At 59.4% G+C, this 19,132-nt stretch overlaps 2 protein-coding genes across 4 annotated transcripts in view; one reads left to right on the top strand and one right to left on the bottom strand.

The window, feature by feature from the left end:
* The first annotated feature begins 835 nt into the window (after positions 1-835).
* Positions 836-3,653, top strand: FOXC1 (forkhead box C1). Its single transcript, XM_067751835.1, has one exon. The coding sequence runs from the start codon at positions 1,325-1,327 to the stop codon at positions 2,945-2,947; it is 1,623 nt and encodes a 540-aa protein (XP_067607936.1). The 5' UTR covers positions 836-1,324; the 3' UTR covers positions 2,948-3,653.
* A 9,737-nt stretch (positions 3,654-13,390) lies between these two features.
* Positions 13,391-19,132, bottom strand: part of GMDS (GDP-mannose 4,6-dehydratase) — a 479,216-nt gene continuing 473,474 nt past the window's right edge. For all 3 annotated transcript variants that reach the window (XM_067751843.1, XM_067751842.1, XM_067751841.1), the window contains 2 exons: positions 13,867-13,935; positions 13,391-13,682 (listed from right to left, as the gene is read on the bottom strand). In XM_067751843.1, the coding sequence (XP_067607944.1) occupies positions 13,620-13,682; positions 13,867-13,935 (132 nt within the window). In that variant the 3' untranslated portion in view covers positions 13,391-13,619. The remainder of the gene's footprint in view (positions 13,683-13,866; positions 13,936-19,132) is intronic.

A 19,132-nucleotide genomic window follows, 5' to 3' on the forward strand; every position in this document is an offset into this window, starting at 1 on the left:
GGAGACAGGGGAGACAGGGGAGAGGGGAGAGGGGAGGGGAAGGGGGAGGGGAAGGGGAGGGGGAGGGGGGAGGCGGGGAGGGGAGGGAGGGGAGGCGGGGAGGCAAGGGAGGGGAGGCAGGGGAGGGGGAGGGGAGGCGGAGGAGGCGGGGGAGGCAGGAGAGGGGGGAGGGAGGAGAGGGGGAGGAGGAGAGGGGAGGGAGGGGAGGGAGGGGGGAGGGAGGGGAGGGAGGGGGGAGGGAGGGGAGGGAGGGGGGAGGGAGGGGAGGAGGGGAGGGAGGGGAGGAGGGGAGGGGAGGAGGGGAGGGGAGGGAGGGGAGGAGGGGAGGAGGGGAGGGGAGGGAGGGGAGGAGGGGAGGGGAGGGAGGGGAGGAGGGGAGGGGAGGGAGGGGAGGAGGGGAGGGGAGGGGAGGGAGGGGAGAGAAGGGAGGCCCGGGAAATCCCAGTGCTGGAGTCGACCAGGCCGGCCAAGGAATGGGAGAGAACCAGCGCGAGTTGGGGCTCGAGGACGCGGTGACATCTGGGAGCGGCGGACGGAGGAAGGGTCTACGGGGGGCCCGGAGGGCCCGGCAAGTCTGCGGGAACAATGGACGTCCAGCGGAGGGCCCGGGGTGGGGGACAGGGCCTGGCGCGGGCGGCGGGGCGCGGGGCCGCACGGCTGCGGGCGCGGGCGGGGCTCCGGCGAGGGCGCAGGCAGGGGCGCGGGCCGGCGCGCGTGTGGTCAGCCCCGCGGTCCTCCGCGGCGGGGCGCGGGCCGGCGCTGCTCGGCCTCCGGCTCCTTCGGAGGCGTTCCCGCCTCCCATTGGCTGCCGCCGCCGTGATGGGGCGGGGCTCCACTGCCCGGAAAAAATGTAACTGCGTAAAAAAGTCCTCGCCTGGGTGACGGATGCTCAAAAGTTCAGAAGTTTTCCCAATGCTTCCTTAAGCGGGCGGCGCGCGAGAGACTGAAAAAAAGGTGACGCGGGCCCGGGCAGGCAGCCGGCGCGCTGCCCCCCGCCCTGGTTATCTGGCCGCCTTCGCCGGCGGCTGGGGCAGAGCCTCCTGGAAGCGCAGGCGGCGCGGCGAGCCGGACGTCTGCTTGTTTTCTAGTTCGGGCTCCTTTTTCCCGTTCCCGCCTGGAAGCTGCCGCGCGCGTTCTAGGCCGTCGGCCGCGTCCGCGTCCGGCCCTCTCCGCCGCCCCAAGCCTCCTCGGCGGCCGGAGGCGCCCCGGAGCCGGGCGAGCGCAGGGGAGGCGGCGGCCCGGCACCAGCCCGCAGGCCCGGACTCGGACTGGGCGGCCGGCCCAGCGAGGGCGGGGGGCGGCGGCGGCGGCGGCGAGCGGGGCCATGCAGGCGCGCTACTCCGTTTCCAGCCCCAACTCCCTGGGAGTGGTGCCCTACCTCGGCGGCGAGCAGAGCTACTACCGCGCGGCGGCGGCGGCCGGGGGCGGCTACACCGCCATGCCGGCCCCCATGAGCGTGTACTCGCACCCGGCGCACGCCGAGCAGTACCCGGGCGGCATGGCCCGCGCCTACGGGCCCTACACGCCGCAGCCGCAGCCCAAGGACATGGTGAAGCCGCCCTACAGCTACATCGCGCTCATCACCATGGCCATCCAGAACGCGCCGGACAAGAAGATCACCCTGAACGGCATCTACCAGTTCATCATGGACCGCTTCCCCTTCTACCGGGACAACAAGCAAGGCTGGCAGAATAGTATCCGCCACAATCTCTCGCTCAATGAGTGCTTCGTCAAGGTGCCGCGCGACGACAAGAAGCCAGGCAAGGGCAGTTACTGGACGCTGGACCCGGACTCCTACAACATGTTCGAGAACGGCAGCTTCCTGCGGCGGCGGCGGCGCTTCAAGAAGAAGGACGCCGTGAAAGACAAGGAGGAGAAGGACCGGCTGCACCTCAAGGAGCCGCCGCCGCCGCCGCCCGGCCGCCAGCCCGGGCCCGCGCCGCCCGAGCAGGCAGACGGCGCGGCGCCCGGAGCGCAGCCGCCGCCCGTGCGCATCCAGGACATCAAGACCGAGAACGGTACGTGCCCCTCGCCGCCCCAGCCCCTGTCCCCGGCCGCCGCGCTGGGCAGCGGCAGCGCTGGCGCCGCCGCGGTGCCCAAAATCGAAAGCCCCGACAGCAGCAGCAGCAGCCTGTCCAGCGGGGGCAGCCCCCCGGGCGGCCTGCCGGCGGCGCGGCCGCTGAGCCTGGACGGCGCGGAGCCCGGCCAGCCGCCCGCGCCCGCGCCGCCGCACAGCCAGGGCTTCAGCGTGGACAACATCATGACGTCGCTGCGGGGGTCGCCGCAGGGCGCAGCCGCCGAGCTGGGCTCTGGCCTCCTGGCCCCGGCCGCCGCGTCCTCGCGCGCGGGCCTGGCGCCCCCGCTGGCGCTGGGCGCCTACTCGCCGGGCCAGAGCTCCCTGTACGGCTCCCCTTGCAGCCAGAGCCCCGGCGCGGGCGGCTCGGGCGGGGGCGGCGGGGCCGGGGGCGCTGGGACCTACCACTGCAACCTGCAGGCCATGAGCCTGTACGCGGCCGGGGAGCGCGGCGGCCACGTGCAGGGCGCGCCCGCGGGCGCCGGCGCCTCCTCGGTGGACGACCCCCTGCCCGACTACTCCCTGCCCCCGGCCACCAGCAGCAGCTCCTCGTCACTGGGCCACGGCGGCGGCGGCGGCGGCCAGGAGGCCGGCCATCACCCTGCGGCCCACCAAGGCCGCCTGGCCTCGTGGTACCTGAACCAGGCGGGCGGGGACCTGGGCCACCTGGCGAGCGCGGCGGCGGCGGCCGCGGCGGGCTACCCGGGCCAGCAGCAGAACTTCCACTCGGTGCGGGGGATGTTTGAGTCGCAGCGGATCGGCCTGAGCAACTCCCCGGTGAACGGGAACAGCAGCTGTCAGATGGCCTTCCCCTCGGGCCAGTCCCTGTACCGCACGTCAGGGGCCTTCGTCTACGACTGCAGCAAGTTCTGACCCCTCCGCCCTGCCCGCCTCCCAGCCGAACTGAACCGGACCCCAGAGCAGAAGCAGCCAAAAGAACCGTCGATGCAAAACCGAAACCAAAAACCCAATTTGTGAAACGTTCACGAGACCGGCGAACAGAATCCCTCCAAACTTTCAACTCATCAGCACGAAGAAGAGCATTTTCTTAAAAGATGGATTCGGAGCCGCCTCCACTTTGCCTTAACTCAATAAACAGAACCGTAAACTGTTTCGTACAGAGACAGCAGAGTCATGGTTTGTTAAAGGACAGTGTTACTCCAGATAACACGTAAGTTTCTCCTTCTTTTCAGAGAGCACGCTTTCCTCCTCCTGTCCTGTCCCTTCCCCTGCCGCCTCCTGCCTTCACGTCTCACCTGTAAGATACTATTTTATCCTCTTGAAAGGAGGTAGGAAGTCCCCGTATATGAAAATCGCTTTCTTTTTATCCATGGACTTGTTTTAAAATGTAAATTGCAACATAGTAATTTATTTTTAATTTGTAGTTGGATGTCGTGGACCAAACGCCAGAAAGTGTTTCCAAAACCTGACGTTAAATTGCCTGAAACTTTAAATTGTGCTCTTTTTTTCATTATAAAAAGGGAAACTGTATTAATCTTATTCTATCATCTTTTCTTTCTTTTTGTTGAACATATTCATTGTTTGTTTATTAATAAATTACCATTCAGTTTGAATGAGACCTATATGTCTGGATACTTTCATACAGCCTTTATTATAAGAAAAAGATTTCAGAGATTAAAACACTAGAAATTATCAATTCTCCTAAATCTCTGAAAAAAATGGAGACACCCTGTGACTATTCCTTGTCAAATTTCACATAAAAGTCTCTTTTTGTTTAGATTTTTTTTTTCCTGCAGCATCTTCTGCAAAACGTACTGTATAGGCAGCTTGCTTTGTGGCTAGTAAAGAGAGATTTTCCTTAACAGATCCGAGTTGGCATATACACAAATTCATTTCCTCCGTAATGACTGAACATGATTTGGAAATGTTAAGCCCATGAATCAGCAGCGGTCTCACCGCAGTGATACCTGGGTGTGGAGAGAGGTGGCTCTGCCTCCAGATACGCATAATGAAGATTCGGCTTGTGTATCCCATTAAAAAACCGCGATGTGTATTAGGCACCCCTGGGAGCCAAATGCTGGAGGATTTTCTTCCTGTTCATTTCACTCCTTTTTAAGAGGAAAAAACCCCAGCTTTAAACGTATGTATATAACTCATCCACATCTACAGTCCTTCATGTCTGTCGCAGAAGGCTTGATTTAAAAACAAAACATGTATGGCGGGTTGGAAAGGGATATTTAAACTTTGGGAAACTTATTTTAGAAGATATGTTTGTTGAACAGTTATTTTTTGAAAAAGATTTAAAACAATAACAAGAAGGAAGGAGCAAAGAGCAGGGCATTTTAGTCCAGGTGGTTTCTTTTCAATCCCATTTTTCTTGTTAATTTACAGTTAAACCTAGGGGGCAATCCGGATCGGCCCTCCCCCTTTGTAAATAACCCAGGAAATGTAATAAATTCATTATCGTAGGGGGATCTGCCCTGTCAATCAGACTTTGGGGAGATGGCGGTTTGATTACAGTCATTCAGGGCCTTTCCGTTTGTTTTGGAGATAATACAGTTTCCTGCTATCTGCCGCTCCGATCTAGAGGCAACACTTAGCAGTAATTGCTGTTGCTTGTTGTCAAAATTTGATCATTGTTAAAGGATTGCTGCAAATAAATACACTCTACTTCCAGTCAAAAACTGCTTTACGTGGCCTCTGATTTGCTGGGTCCCTGGCTCAGAGTCGCAGCCCAGCGGCCGGGGAGGCGCGCAGGGCGCGGCGTCCCCCGGGGCAGGCGGCCGGGACCGGTCTTCCCGCCGCGCGACCCGCTCCGATTCGCAGCCCTGAGCCTGGGCGGCCTCGCGCTTCCCAGGGCCCCCACCCCACCCCTTTGGGTGGTGAAGGGGAAAAATCAGCGGACAAATCTCGTCGTTCCCGCGTCGGCCCATTCGTGGGAGCCGAGCGTGGAGCGGGGCGGGCGGACAAAGGGACCGCGGTCGGAGCGGGGCTGTCCGGGTGCGGAAGGGAAGCGGACGCAGGTGACCGGCGGCCCTGTCCCCTCAGACGGGCACCGATCCCCACCCCCACCCCCCGAGGCGGGCAGCGCGGGCGGCGGGGAGCCTGACCTTTGCGGCTTGGCAGTCCCACTTCTCCGAGTCGGGGACGGTGGTGTAGACCCGGACCCGCCCGGGGTTTCCGGCCGGGGTGCGTCTCCGCGGCCCCGACGCCGTCCTCTGGGACCGGACGCTCCTCGTCTAATTAGCGTAGCGACGCGTCCCGGCCGTTCGCCGCCCACGCCCGCGCCCAGTCCTCCGCGACCGGGAGGGTCGGTGCGGCCGCGCCGAGGGGAAGGTAGCCGGAGCCGGGGCGGAGGGCCCGAGGGACTCACCGCGCGTCTCAGCCGGGCGCGGGGCTCTGACTCCGCGCCGCGCTCGCCGCCTTTGTCTGGAGGACGCACGTGTGTTCGTTCGGAGCGCGGCGGGCGGAGGGGCCACGGGCGGGTCGCGCTCCGGGCGCCTGCGCGCCCTCCCCTCGCCGGCCTGACGGCCCCGGCCCGGCCCAGACGACCTGCCCAGCGGCGGCCCGGGCGGCCTCCGCGCGGGCTGCGTCCTCGTGCGGCGTGCGCGGCTGGTTTGCGGAGGCCTCGGGGCACCTGGAGCGGCCGCGCGGGTGGGCGGCGGGGCCCGCGCGACCTCCTGCGTCCCCGCGGCCTCGGCTGCCGGCCCAGGCCCGGCCCTCGGAGCCCGGCCGCCGCGGCGAGGGTGGGAGAGGGCCGGTTGGGCCCGGCGGCGCTTCCGACCCGGGCTTGTCCTTTCTGGGCCTCGAGTCCGGTGGCTGGAGAGGGAGCCGGGCGCGCGGCGCTCGACTCCTAGGAAAGGCCGGTGAGAAGCCCTGGCCGCGTCCGGGGAGTGTTTCTGCGCTCGCCGTGGGAGCCTCTTGGCAATCATTTCTGCCTCTTTCCTTCCCAACGTTTGAAAGTTAGGCCTTTAGGAAGGCAAGGCGTTTGAGTTACACGGATGCAGAGAAAGTAGTTATTTCTACGCGAGTTACCCACGTCGTTGCTCAGAAGCTGTGTTTGAGCAGAAGGGCACAAGTCCTGCTCGTTAAGCTGATTCTTAGGACCACTTATGTGACGTTTTCTGCTCTCAGTACATTTGCTTTGGGCTTCTTAAACCAACTACTGCCGCCTGAGCCCTGGGAAGCTGGGGCCTCCGTATTCGGAAGTCAGCACTCCTTGTACCTTAGTGCTTCGCACGTTTGATTTGTACCTTTTTCGCAACAAGGATAATTTTGCTGTAAAATATTCTAAGAAAAACTCCTGGATACTTTAACAAATAGCACAGTTTGAAATTATCCTAGGACACCAGGCGGGACCCAGTGGGGAACTTGGCTAATTTGGGAGTCAGCCTCTGTAGAGAGTTTTAGGGGAATAAGGACTTTTGTCCTGCGTGTGACAGCGGGCACTCCTTAGCAGTTTTTACCATGAGCAGGTAAACGTCAGCGCGCCACACGCCATACACAAGCTTGCACTTGGGGTATCGTACGCGTGGTGGGCACTGTTCTCCAGGGTTATGTGGTGGTAGCCCCTTTCCACCAGGCTGCATGCAAACAAGCACACACTTTACAATTCATCATGCCATGCAGTTTGTGTCATTAATAATCGACATTTTCAGGGGAATAAGGCTCAATTGTGCTGGTGGCCGTAAGCCCTCGGCTGTTTCCTGCGGGGTCAGAAACAGGGTCAGGAAATGAGTGCCTTGCAGCCCTGTGGCTCCCCCGAACTTTGATAGGTGGAAGAGAGACAGGACCTCTTCTCAGCCCTGTTCCCTTCGGAGGGGTCTTGGTGTTTTAAGGTGGAGAACCACTAGTTTTGTTGTTAATGGTGCAGAACCCAGAGAGGCCTGAACCCTGTGCTGGTCCGGCTGCCTGGCCAGGCTGCCCAGGAGGGACAGGAGGCATCCCTAGGGGATCCGGGCCCTGACTCCCTTAGCAGGGTTGTCCCCTGCTGTTGGTGGCAGTTGGAGTGTCCCCTGCTGTTGGTGGCAGTTGGAGCGACAGTTTCTACCCCACCCCACGTCTTGGAGCTCCTGGAGAGGGGCCCCATTTGCTTCTGAGCCCAGTTCCACCGCGGGGGCCGGCCTGGTGTCCCGATGCCATCTCCTTGGACTCCTGTCGACTCATTTTGTAGAGCCATTAGCCCTTCCCACCCGACCGTAAACAAATGTCGCTTTAGGGGCAAGATTGATGGTGGCCATGTAGTAAAGCTGGCCAGGCGGGACAGAAGCCGATTCTGTGTGAGCGGTTCTTCAGCAGGGCAGGGAGCTCGGGGGGGGGGGGGTCGGGGAGAAAAGGGACCAAGAGACTGTCAGAGTGTTCACCCCAGGAGTTGTGGGAGCAGCGCAGCAGAGGGCCCGAGGCTCCAGGCGGCACGGCCTGCCTGACTCAGGCAGCGGCCACCGCGAAAGAGCCGCTGAAGTGTGCCAGGGGCCTAAACGCCAGTTTCAAACCCCCCGCTCTTCTGAAAGCTCCTATTTCAATTTAGAAGGAGGCCCAGAGGTTCCTGGCAAAGAGCTTTTCAGTAACGGCACTTCGGTGGCACCTAAACACAGTCTTCCTTGGCTGTTTGGGCCCCGTATCGGCAGCTGGAACTGGGTGGCCTGCTGCCCCTTTGCTCCACGTCTCCATTTTTGAGTGTAAATCGATCATCTGCACTAAGTGCTAAGTGTCTCTGCCCCCCGCCCCCCTTTCTGTCCTCTCCTTCTCCCACCCTCTTCCTCCCAGGCCCCCACAGAAGGCCTTGGGGCCAAAGCCCCTCTAGGACGTCCCCGCGCCAGCCTGCACCGCCTCCCGAGGGGCGCATGCCCACCGTGCACAGGGCCCGGGCCGGACGCGGCAGCCGGAGCGCGCACTCAGGCCCCAGACAGACCAGGACAGACTGGGCCACACGGAGCAGTCCGGGTGGGAAAGGGGCAATCCTTAATCCAAGGAATTCCAGCTCCAAAATCCATTCAGGAGAATGAAAGCCGCTTCTCCACGATGTTCTCCACGGGATTAGGAGTGGAAAATTGAGCAAAATGGACCACGTCCGCCTTATTGGAAACCAAAGTATGGTGTAGGGAGCATAAGGGCAACTGAGGACCTTTGCTGGGCCCTTTCCTGTCTTACCCTGGCTCCATAGAAGCCCTCTGCTTTACATTATTTTGTTGTTATTGACTTTTTCCCCTCACTGATTTCACATTTGCAGCATGTCGAGCATATCAGAAGGGACGCCGTACAATCTGGGATTTGCTTGCCTTGAGGCCTGGGTGTCTTCAGACAGGAGAGAAGGGTGGAGCTCCCAGAGGAGATACAGGACAGGGGAGGCCGGTCCGGCGGTCCTGAGAGGGCCTGGCATTCATACCTGCTCAGGAGCGGTCGCCGGCGACCCTGCAGGATTCGGGGTGCTGCCCCAGGCCTCTCATTTCTCCACGTGGCACCTCCCTCTCTTCTACCAAAGAGCATCTTCTCCCTCTGGTCTGCCTTTGGGTTCCTCCAAGCCGCTGCCTGTCCCCTTCCCCTAGCCGTCCCTCACGTCGCTCCCAGGAAGGACCCTGGGTGGGCTGCTCCTTTGCCCCCGAAGTCAACACAGCTTGGTGCTACTTGGGTGGCCTGGGAGTGCCGTTTGCGAACCCAGGGAGTGAGCAGTGGGCAGGTGGCCAAAGCCAGGCGGTGGGGCGTCTCCAGTGACCTGGGTGGTGGGACCCCGGCGTGGCCTAGGAGCAGAGGAGGACCTCTCCAGGGGCTCCACCAGGACTCAGGAGTGGAGGTTGGGGAACGAAGGGGTTCGTTGTAGGGCTTTGGGGATGAGTTAGATCAGAGATGAGAGAGGGAGAGAGAGAGGAGACAGACACCTTCCGTCCTCCATTACCTACCCCAGGGAAGAGGCAGGAAAACCAGCACATTTAGCGCCATTAACTCTTAAGGCCTCTGCATTTCCTTCAGTATAAAAGCAGGTCATTGGGCCCGGAGGCTGTGCTGGGTCTCCTTAATGGCTACAGATGTGCAAACCAGACAGGAGAGGGGACCATGTGCTTAGGCGGCAGCGATCGGATTCTTAAAAAGCTGCGAGTGGAGGAAAAATGAGAACTCTGTCCTCTGACTTGAGCGGGCTCGGCGTCCCCCGCGGCGCACCGGGTCCCTGACACCGCGGAGGCCACGCCCGAGCCCGGTGCGCAGCACCTGGGTCCAGGCCCGGTTGGAGCCGCCCCCGGGGACTTCCGTGCGGTCCCGAAGAGGATTTTTATCATTGTCACCCCGCAGGACACATGGGGACAGCGGCCGGGCCTCGCTGCTGGCCGATCGGGTCCCGGCGAGAGGAGGCGGAGGGGCCGTCGGGGAGAACACGGGAGGCCCCACCGCGGCTCCCACGGCCCGGGCTGACTGGGTGCCAGACATTCCCGGAGGGACCTCGGCCCCGGGGCCCCGCGGGGGCTTCCTGCGCGGAGCCTCGGGAAGTGCCAGGCAGTGGTTTCCAGTGTTTAGTGACCGAGAACCAACCCAACGCAGCTCGGCTTTGCGGGCCGGTCCCCGGGTGGGTCGGTGGAGCCGGGGCCGCGGGGCACCGTCGGGGAGAAGCGGCGCGACAGGAAGGCCTCGCCGGATGGCCCTTGCCTGGAGGCTTCTCGCCATTTAAGGCCAAACTCCAGCCGCGGTCGTGCCCCCTTCCAAATAGACACTTCGGCGCCCGGGCCGTCGCTCCAGCTCCAGTCGGGCCTCACGGCCGGCCCGGGCCCAGCGCCTCCCGTCGGAGCGGCCGTCGCCAGAACCCCTGCTGCAGCCGCCTCCCCCGGTTCACCCACCCTCCTGTTGGGAGTCAGGCCTTCTGAGCGCTGTCTCCTCGCGCGCCCTGGGCGCACCTGGGAGGCGCCTGGGAGAGGCCGGGGCTGAGCCGTTTGGGACTTTCTGCTTCTTAACTGCAGCTCTCTGTCAAGTCTTAGACCGCGCTGGGGCTCAGGGCGCTGGGACACGTGCGCGGGGTCCCGCTGCCAGGGCTGGGGGAGGGGCGCGCGGCCGGCGCATGCGCGCGCTTGGTCTCCCTACGGTCCTTGTCCTGGGATCCGGGCCCCTCGGTGCGGCCGCGGCTCGGAGGCGGTGGGTGGCGGAGCCCGGGGCCCCGCATACGCGTCGGGGCTCCTCCTAGCAGTGGCTTCCGCGCCGGGAGCCCCAGTCCCCGAATCTAGAGATCAAAGGGGGCGTCCGCTGCGTGCGACCCCTGACCCTGGAGGCAGGGCGGGAACCAGGGTCTGGGGTCAGGCCGCGGTCGTCGGCCTCCCAGCTGGGACGCTCCAGCGGAGGAAAAGGGTGAGGGTGGGTGGTGCTCGGAACGGGGCCTGCGGATGGCCTCCTGCGGCCGGTGGGACAACCCGTCGCGGGCCTCGGGGGTGGGGCAGCGGTGGCCTCGCGGGCCGCGACCCGAAATGGCTGGAGAGGTACTCGCGGGCTAATCGCGGTGGCACAGCCCCCGGGTGTGCGCGGGCGGCCTGGCCTCGGGACAGCGGCGCCAGACCCTGGGGAAGGGGACACTGAACGGTGGGGTAGGGCCCAGAGCGGCTGTGTGGCCCGGCTGTCGCTGCTGTGCGTGAAAAATTAAAGCTCGCCATTTTTGGAGAGGTGTGGGGTGGCATGTTGGGGCGTGGAGATGTTTGAAAGAGCCGTGTCCACACACACACACACACACACACACACACACGATTTTTGGGTACATCTCCCGGCTCCTCCACCCCCATCCCCCCAACGCCATCCACGGACCCGCCCGGCTGCAGGCTGTGAAAAACAGACGACTTGTGAACTTGGACTTACTGACATACATCTTAAAACTGAGAGTACCCGGCTGGGATTCCCAGTACACACAAGGTGCCTGGGGTGCTTTGAGGCTAATTTTCTTGGGGCTTCAGAAGTTTTTTGTAAACAGTGTATCTATGGCTGTTTTGAAACGAAATTTTGAGGTGTTGCCTCCTGCAATGAGCTTTAGTAACGAAGGTCTCATTCCCCAGCAGCCGACCAACCAACCAACCGGCGTTTCTGTGCATTTTGGGGGTTGGTGTTGGTACAGGCGATTAAGGGAGACTGAGAGGAACCTGCAGCAGTGTCTGTACTGGCTTCCTGGCGCAGTCACAGACCTGGAATCCAGTTTCCGAAGGCGCCGTCTTGCGTGGAGGTTAACCTCGAAGCACTTTAGCCCTTCCCTCAAAGGTCGGCAGCCTGTGCTGCCCATGCTCGCCCCTGCGAGCTGTAGAGGTGTGTCAGGTTTTCAGGGCTGGGCCCCAGTCTCTCGTCCAACAGAGGCAGCACACAGCCCACCGCCGCCCGCCAGGCAGGTGTGACACAGGCTGCGGCCCCCGCTGCCCAGGTACCCACGCGCCATGCTGCTCACGTAGGGCACGGGCGTGGGGCCTCACTGCTTTGCTCTCATATTTGAGTGTAAAGTTTCACTTTCTTAGCTTTTACTTAAAAATCAAGGTGGAAGATATTTTATCACATCTAAAATGAACAAAGCTGGCAGAGCAGGGAAAAAGGGCAAAATAAGTTCGCTGAAATTGAAGTGAGATTTAAGGTAGAAGAAACACTTTAGTAAGAATTGTCTTCAAGGATGGCCAAATGAAATTCACAGCCCAGAAAGCAAGCAGAGAAATAAGCAAATCTGTTCTCTTTTCCTCCTTTTCAGCACACACACGGGGAGGCCAGGAAGCCAAATTACCCCTCACCCCGCCATCGGAGGTGCAGGAATAGAGAAGGCTGCAACCAAAAATACTTCTTGTGTCCTTCAGACCCGCTGCTCCAGGCCATTCTGAGAATAATTAAACACCAAGGCACCACTGGAGCCCCATTAACCCCCTGCCTGGACCCTCTCTAGTCCTCACTGAGGAGCCTTTGGGTGGCAAGCCACGGAGCACCGGAGCCCGGGTGTGGGACGAAGTTGGGGGCTCAGGGGCGTCAGAGGAAGAGGAGGAGGGGTGCCTTCCATCGGGTCAGGGCTAAGGGGAATGTGAGTGTGTTTATTTGTGAGCCTTGTGTGTTTGTGACGGCGGGCTTGCGTTGTGTCTCCAAGTGTCTGTGAGTGACGCTGTGTAAGATGGCATGCTTGTAGGTGTGTATTTGTATTTGTAAGTGTTTGCATGTATGTGAATCTGTGTGTGATTGTGTGTATGTGAGTGTGTGTGTGCCCACCAGCCCCCAGCCCTGGAGGCCCCGCCTTCCAGGGACCATCTGTTTCCAATTAGCAGCATCACGATTGGGAGAAGGCCTGTCCTGGGGCAGCTCCCGAGCCCCGGGTGGGCCAGCTCAGGCCCCCAGTTCTGCTCCATCGGAGCCCAGGCCGCCCCGGCCAGCGTGCTTGCACAGCAACTGGGGCAGCCACACACAGAGCCCTCTTTCCTGCCACCGGCCGCTGGAGCCTGGGTCCCCCCAGATCACAGACCTGCCCGCGAAGACATTCAGAAATAGTTCAGCTGCACTCACACAGGCATGTGCAAAGGCTGGAATTCCATTCGCTGTGGAGTTCTATTCTATTTTCCTTGGAGGGGGAGTGAGGGGGAGAGGAGTCCTGACCTAATTTGTTCTGGGGCAAAATATGGCATTTCACGCAGAGGTTTCCACCTGTACACAAACCCTTGCCTAATGCTGGTGGATTCCACACGCGTGTGTCCACCTGCCTGAACCTGCACAGATACGCCCTACACGGCTCGGGAGCACACGCGGTTAAAGCCAGGCCCCCAAATGCTGCTCTCAATGAAACCGGATTTCTAATTAACCTGATGTAGTTCATGTGCACGCTATCTAGCATATATTAGGCACTTAATATAAACTGGTTGAATGACTAAATCAAAATTAGATTTAAAAAGTGATCTACTACTGAGAAGAGGTTGGAAATAAGTAGTGTGTGTAAGATCCTAGACCACAAGCAAAGGCATGGGCTCAGAGACCTCTGGGTGACCCAGGAGCCTGGCATGGAATGTTCCAGCAATATTTGCCCTCCTTCAAGTTTCTTCTAACCACCTCTCCCTGTTTCTCAAGCCTTCTTTTGAGATGGTGGGAGCCCTCTGGGTTCTAATTATAGTCGCAGAGACCAGAGCTGGTGTGAACGCCGCCTTTCTGCAGGACCTGGGCTTCCAGATCGGCTGCATAGAGCGGCTTACCGTGACCAGGTGGGGAAAGCAAGGTCCGGGGCAGAGGCTCGGGAGGACGCGCCGGCCAGGCCGGGCTCAGGCCGGGCCGCAGCTCTCCCAGAAGGAAGCTGTTTCGCTCCAGGCAGGGATTGGGGTATTTTGGTTCTGGGGTCCTTATAGAGCTGCTTTTGTAACTTGGAGACAATATGCACGAGGACTGTGTTGATGCAGGTTAAGAAAGGATATTTTTAATAAGAAAAGAAAAAAACCACCTGAAAGCCCCACAATTTCAGTTGTCCAGCGACATAATTTCAAGTCAAGTGAGTATGTGATTAAAACGTCTTGATTACCAAAACGGGTCAGAGGAGGCCTGGACAAAAGTCGAGTGGGCGCCGCCGGAGCCCATCCCGGCTGCTGCAAACTTCGGCGGCCCGGGCGCGGGCACCGCTGGGCGCTCAGGCGTTGGGGTTGGTACTCATGAGCTCCACGTCGGCGTCCACCATCTCCCTCACCAGCTCCTGCGGGGAGGACGCGAGCGCTGGTGAGACGGGAGCGTCTGGCCCCCTCCCGGGGCGCCCCCTCCACCGCGGCGCCTGCAGCGGCCGGCGCCCCCTCCCCGGCCCTCCTCGCCCCCCTGCCCGGGGCGCTTCCCCACCGCGTCCCTCCCCGGCCCGGCCCGGAGCGGCCGGGAGACGCACTCACATCAAAGGCGACCCGGGGCTTCCAGCTGAGCTTCTGCTTGGCTTTGGTGCAGTCTCCCTGCAGAAAGTCCTGCGGGCGGGGACGGAGCACACGGGCGGGCGGTCGGCGGCGGGGAACAGGCTCCCGGGTCCCCCGCGGCCCCGCGAGGGCGGCGTCTCGGGACGCGACGCTGGGCCCGGGGTCCCTGCCCGCCGCCGCCACCGCGTCCCGCCGGCCTCAGTAACCTTCTTTTCCGCCTCGTGTTGTCAGGGACGCCGCCCCGAGAGCCGTGTCGGATTCGCGCTAGTCTCACGGGAGCGGAGAGGGGGATGCGCCCTCCGCCCCTCCCCTGCGGTGCGCCCCCCACCCCGCTCCCATCCTCCCCCCCCCCCGTCTCTCCCCCTCCCCTCCCGGGCGCCCCTCTCTCGCTCCAGCGCAGCCCCGCGCCCTGCACACCCACGCGCGCGGGAAGAGGCGCGTCTCTCCGAGCTGCCCCTCCTTGCTGACCAGGCGCTGGCAGCCCTCGGCTGTCTGCTTCGTCCGTTCTCTCCCTTCCTCAGAAATGCTGATCTGGACCCCGTCACCCCACCCCCCGCGAAGGAGCGGCCCCCGCACTCGCACTCGGGGCTCCTCTGCCCCCGCAGCCCCTGCCCCGCCGCCCGGCTCCGACGGCGGGGCCCATGTGCTCTCACTCGTGAGTTTCTCATCCCAGCTGACAGGACCTTATCAAAATATAAAAACACATAAAAAAGGACGAGATGACTCAAGTAGTAGCCGCTAGGCCTCCCAGCGCAGGGAGGGAGCTGCAAACCGCCAAGGCCTCCCGGTTTCCCTCCATTGAAGAGACTTCCTGGGAAGGAAACCAGAAGAGCGACAAGTATTGCCGCATCCCAGCCCCGCTGCTAGAACAGGTCCTGAGGACGCACGGATGCGAGCAAGAGGAATGAGAATTTCAAGATGATTCCAAACAGAAAGGGAGACGCGAAGGAGGAAGGAAAGAAAGAAGAGAAAGGAAAGCAAAAGACTTTGAAATAGACCATGTTGGGGCTAAGATGAACAGTTAGCCCCTCCAGAGGCAAACGTGTTCCTCCAGCGGTACACGAGACAGGAGCCCTCAAACGGAGGCCAGTGAAGGCTGCCTGGACACAGGCAGGAACCTGCACACCACACATACCCCAGGAAGACGCTATCTCAGCCACACGGAATACTGAAGAACAGCCTAAAAACCACGGCAACGAGGAAAGTAACACACTCAAGCTGTAACTGAAGGCTTCTGCCCCACGTCCTCCCAATGCTCCCGGAAGGTGGACTGAGGTGGCAAGGGCGCAGGGGCGGGCAGGACCCGCTCTGCCCACCCGGCCCCGGCCCAGCCCCCGGCTCACGTCCGCTAAGGCGTCTGGATCCACTTCTGCACCGTTTGCCTGAAATCTGCTCCAACACGGCCCATCCAGCTGCTCTCCTCCACCACCCAGCCTCACATTTTAGGCTGGAGTAAATCAAGTTCCCAAAGGCACTTCGTTTCGCTGAAGGGCTGGCTTCCTCTCCAGCATTAATAATAGTCAAACAAGTTACTTCTGCTGGCCTTAGAAATCCACATGCAGAGTCTTCAGGAAAAGTAAGATGCAAACATTACTAATTAGCAGTTGAACACAGTGCTACATGGAGCTGGAAATACAAGCGGAAAAACAAATGAATTTAGTTCTCTCTCCTTTCCCTAAATAAACTTGTGCAGACTTCAAGGATACCTCTGTTCAACTCTGAGAGTCACACAAAGATATGCATTCTTTTTCCCCAGAGGGAGCTGTGAAACGTGGCACGAGGAAGCAACAGGGCCCCTCAGTTCCACAGCGGTCACGGTCACGGTCACGGCTGGAAGGAGCAGGGCCGCTGTTCCCTTCCCACACCTGCCGTGAGGTCACCGGTTCTGCAGAGGGTGTGAGCCGGGCTCTAAACTCCTGGTTAGCAGAACCCGAAGAACCGGTGCCGTTTCAAATGGCCTCAGCAGGCTTGGAAAGGGTGCTTTGCATTGTAACTTGGTTTCCTGTATTTTTCTGCAAGCAGTTCTTAATCTAAAAACAAGTAGGGAACTATAATTAAGGAAGAAGAAAAATGGCTTTCAAAAGCTCAGAAACAGACGTTGCTACTGTGCAAGGATTTCATTGAAACCAGAGATGCACCAGTGAAACTTCCCAGTGAAGTTCTGAGCACAACTCCTATATTCCAGCTGAGCAGCTACCTTTCACCTTCTACCGAGGCTCTGTCTCCCTCAAATTTGATTTACACCGAGAGATCTTGTGAAGGAAAAGGATGAGGTTCCATTAAAACGAAACGGTGGCTCTGGACGCCAGCTGCTCCAACCTGACATCCAGCCCAGCCCCTGGGCTTGTGCCCCGATCCACGTGTAGGAAAGATGAAGGACGTCCCAGCTTGTTTTACCCTTAACGCCTCCCGAAGGGCTTTCGTATTTCTCCCCGGTGTGTCCTTTAGGGAAACGGTTTGGGATGCAGCAGTGGAGGTGCACGTGGCTGGCCTGCGGGGGAAGGAGGCCAGGAGCTGTGCTTCCTGTCACTCTTCACAAACCCTCTCCACTAGGGTGTGATCAGCTCCAAGGACGGGCGAGGAAGACGTTCATCTGTTTTGTTTTTTTCTTCTCTTCTGACCGTTCAGTTCCTTCTTTATTTATAGGCTTAAAGCCTCGGTATGACAACAGGGGCCAAAGCTGAATGAAAGTGATGATTTTATGTACAGTTTCCCAAACGCACGCCGTGCACTGGGTGGTCTAGACCTTTCCTTTAGAAGAGAGGCGAGAAAGCCCTGGGGCAAATATGAAGCATTTGTGCGTGAAGGTGGCGTTTCCCAGAGACGACTGGCTCCCGGTGTCCGCCCCGTCCCCACAGGTGTTCCTTAGGTGAGCTTCACCCTGTGATTTATTCTTGTCAGATTGGATTAGGGTCAGCTGAGCATTTTACAGCGGCAAAGCAGCACGAGCAGGGAAGGCGCGTGTGTCCCGACGCCCTGGCCCTTCACGGCCCGAGGGCCCCAGGGCGCCTGCGGACTCGGGCGGCCTTTAGGGCTTGCCCAGCCAGGAGCCCTGAAGCCCGGGTGCCGGTGGTCAGGGTGGCAACCCCCGCAGGTAGGAAGGCGTGTTTTGCTGCAGTAATTTTTCCGGCTTTCCCGGCTTCTGTTCTTGTTATAGTGAAGTGATAAAGGGCCAGACCCGGTCCTGGAAAAGTCATTAGGCCAGTTCCTGCGCCCACAGTAGTTAACGCAAAACCCAGGGAAGCAGGGCCCATGCTGTGTCACCGTCTTACACGCTCACTACAGTCTTCTGGGCGCCGTTTCATCCTCATCAGGATAACAGCACACCTTTAACACACCGGCTTGGATCTCCTCCCCTCCCCCAATCTTACTTGCCTTTGGTCATTACTTAGCACATTAAATTCCCTTGATACTCAGCCACTTTCCTGAGAATCACTGTGGTGAAGCTGTCAAGCAGAGTCTATCATATTTCTTTTCAAAATTCATAGTCTCATTTCTTTTTCTCACTCTTTCACTGAGGTTACATTAGGAAATATTTAATTTTTTTTTTTTTTTTTTTTTTTGCCACGCAGCACGGCTTACAGAACCTTAGTTCCCTGACCAGGAATTGAACCCTCACCCTCGGCAATGAAAGTGCGGAGTCGTAACCACTGGACCGCCAGAGAATTCCCAGGAAAATGTTCATACTAATATTAACATTAATATTAATTTCAAGTGATGTGTACGTCTCGCAAAGGGCACCTGTTTAGGTGGAGAAACATTCTGGGAGCGTGAGCTCTTTTGGCAGGACGTTGTCACATTTCTAAGGTGCAGATACTGAAGGATCTGGACTCGAGTGACGTCAGTAAGGAGAAGGGCACAGACACCAGGACGACAGAAGCCCTGCTTGATTCAAGGATTTAAGGCTCGGACTGTGAGCGCTGCTGCATGTTCATCGCTTTCCTCCCACTTTTCTTAAAAAAGCCAAATTGAGGAATAGCTGAGCTTCCAAGGGAATAAAAGAATGCCAGTGAATTTGGTTCCTGATGTCACTTGATGCTAATGCCTTCCTCTTGGGGGAAATGCTCCTTTTTAGAAAGACAGAACTGCTAACAACAGCAACACAGTCGATGGGAAAACCTGTAAAGCTGCACGACCGTCCCAGTCACGGGTGGAGATGCGCAGCTGACGGTCGGTAAGAACGGGAAAACACAAAGTCTGGATGTTCCCCCAGAAAGTCTGCAGTAGAGTCTGTCTCTGTCGGGCAGGTTAAACTCTTCATGTTCACACTGATGTCCTTTGACTGAAACCTTCCCAAAGAGGCCGCGAGCCCAGAGCAGTGCGCACCGCGGCAGCCTGAGTCAGGGCGCCCGGCACGGCCCCTCCCCTCGCCTGTGCACATCAGCACCAGGGAAGCTGAAGCCCGGCCTCTTGTCTAATGACAGGGGCGATAAGAGACAAGAAGAAAACGGCCGTCTGGTCTGCTCAGGAAGCGGCCTCAGAGGGGCTGTCTGTCAGCGGGGCTGCCGTCGGGGAGAACAATGCTGGGCTCTCCCTCGGGGAAATGCAGTCCGTCAGCACCGGCTCCACTGGCAGAGGGACCAGAGTAAGCAGCCCGTGCCAGGGGGCCGGGGTGCGGGCGCCTCTGCCAGTGGCCTCGCAGGTGAGCCTCGGGACGTGCTGTCCTGACCCCAGGGGGGTGGAGGTGCCCGAAGGGATCTCCAGGACGCTTCCCCGCCACCCCCCCCCCCGTCCCCACTGATCCCATGTTTCTGGGCTGGGGACCACTCATTTCCAACTGGTAGAACTTGTCATGTGGAACCAGCTGCTACTAAGAGCTACCAAACCAAGGGGGGAGAAACAATCCGCCTCTGGGCGTGCCTCAGACACGGATGAAGTCTGTCCGGCACAGCAGAGCTTTCTGAAAAAGTGAACGAGAACACTGTCTTCCTTAGGTGTCCACTTGGAAATCTGTAAATAAAGCCTGTGGTGGTTAAAAAAAAAAGGATTCACTTTATAAAGGGAGAACCCAATTAACGGCATTTACAGTGCAGCCTACATAGAGATGCATCTGTTTTCATTTGTATTTCGAAAATATGATTAGCAGAAAAGGACAAACGTAGTTAGGGAAAAGGGAAGAAATACAGACACACAAGTATACAGGGAAATACAGGATGAAACACACCAAGTTCCTTTTAAGTAGAGCTTTAAAAATATCCTGGGAAAAGTCCTTTCAGGCAGACGTGCTCAGGAGGAGCGGAGATGAAGA

The sequence above is a fragment of the Pseudorca crassidens genome, chromosome 10, assembly GCF_039906515.1.
Source record: "Pseudorca crassidens isolate mPseCra1 chromosome 10, mPseCra1.hap1, whole genome shotgun sequence".
NCBI lineage: Eukaryota > Metazoa > Chordata > Mammalia > Artiodactyla > Delphinidae > Pseudorca > Pseudorca crassidens.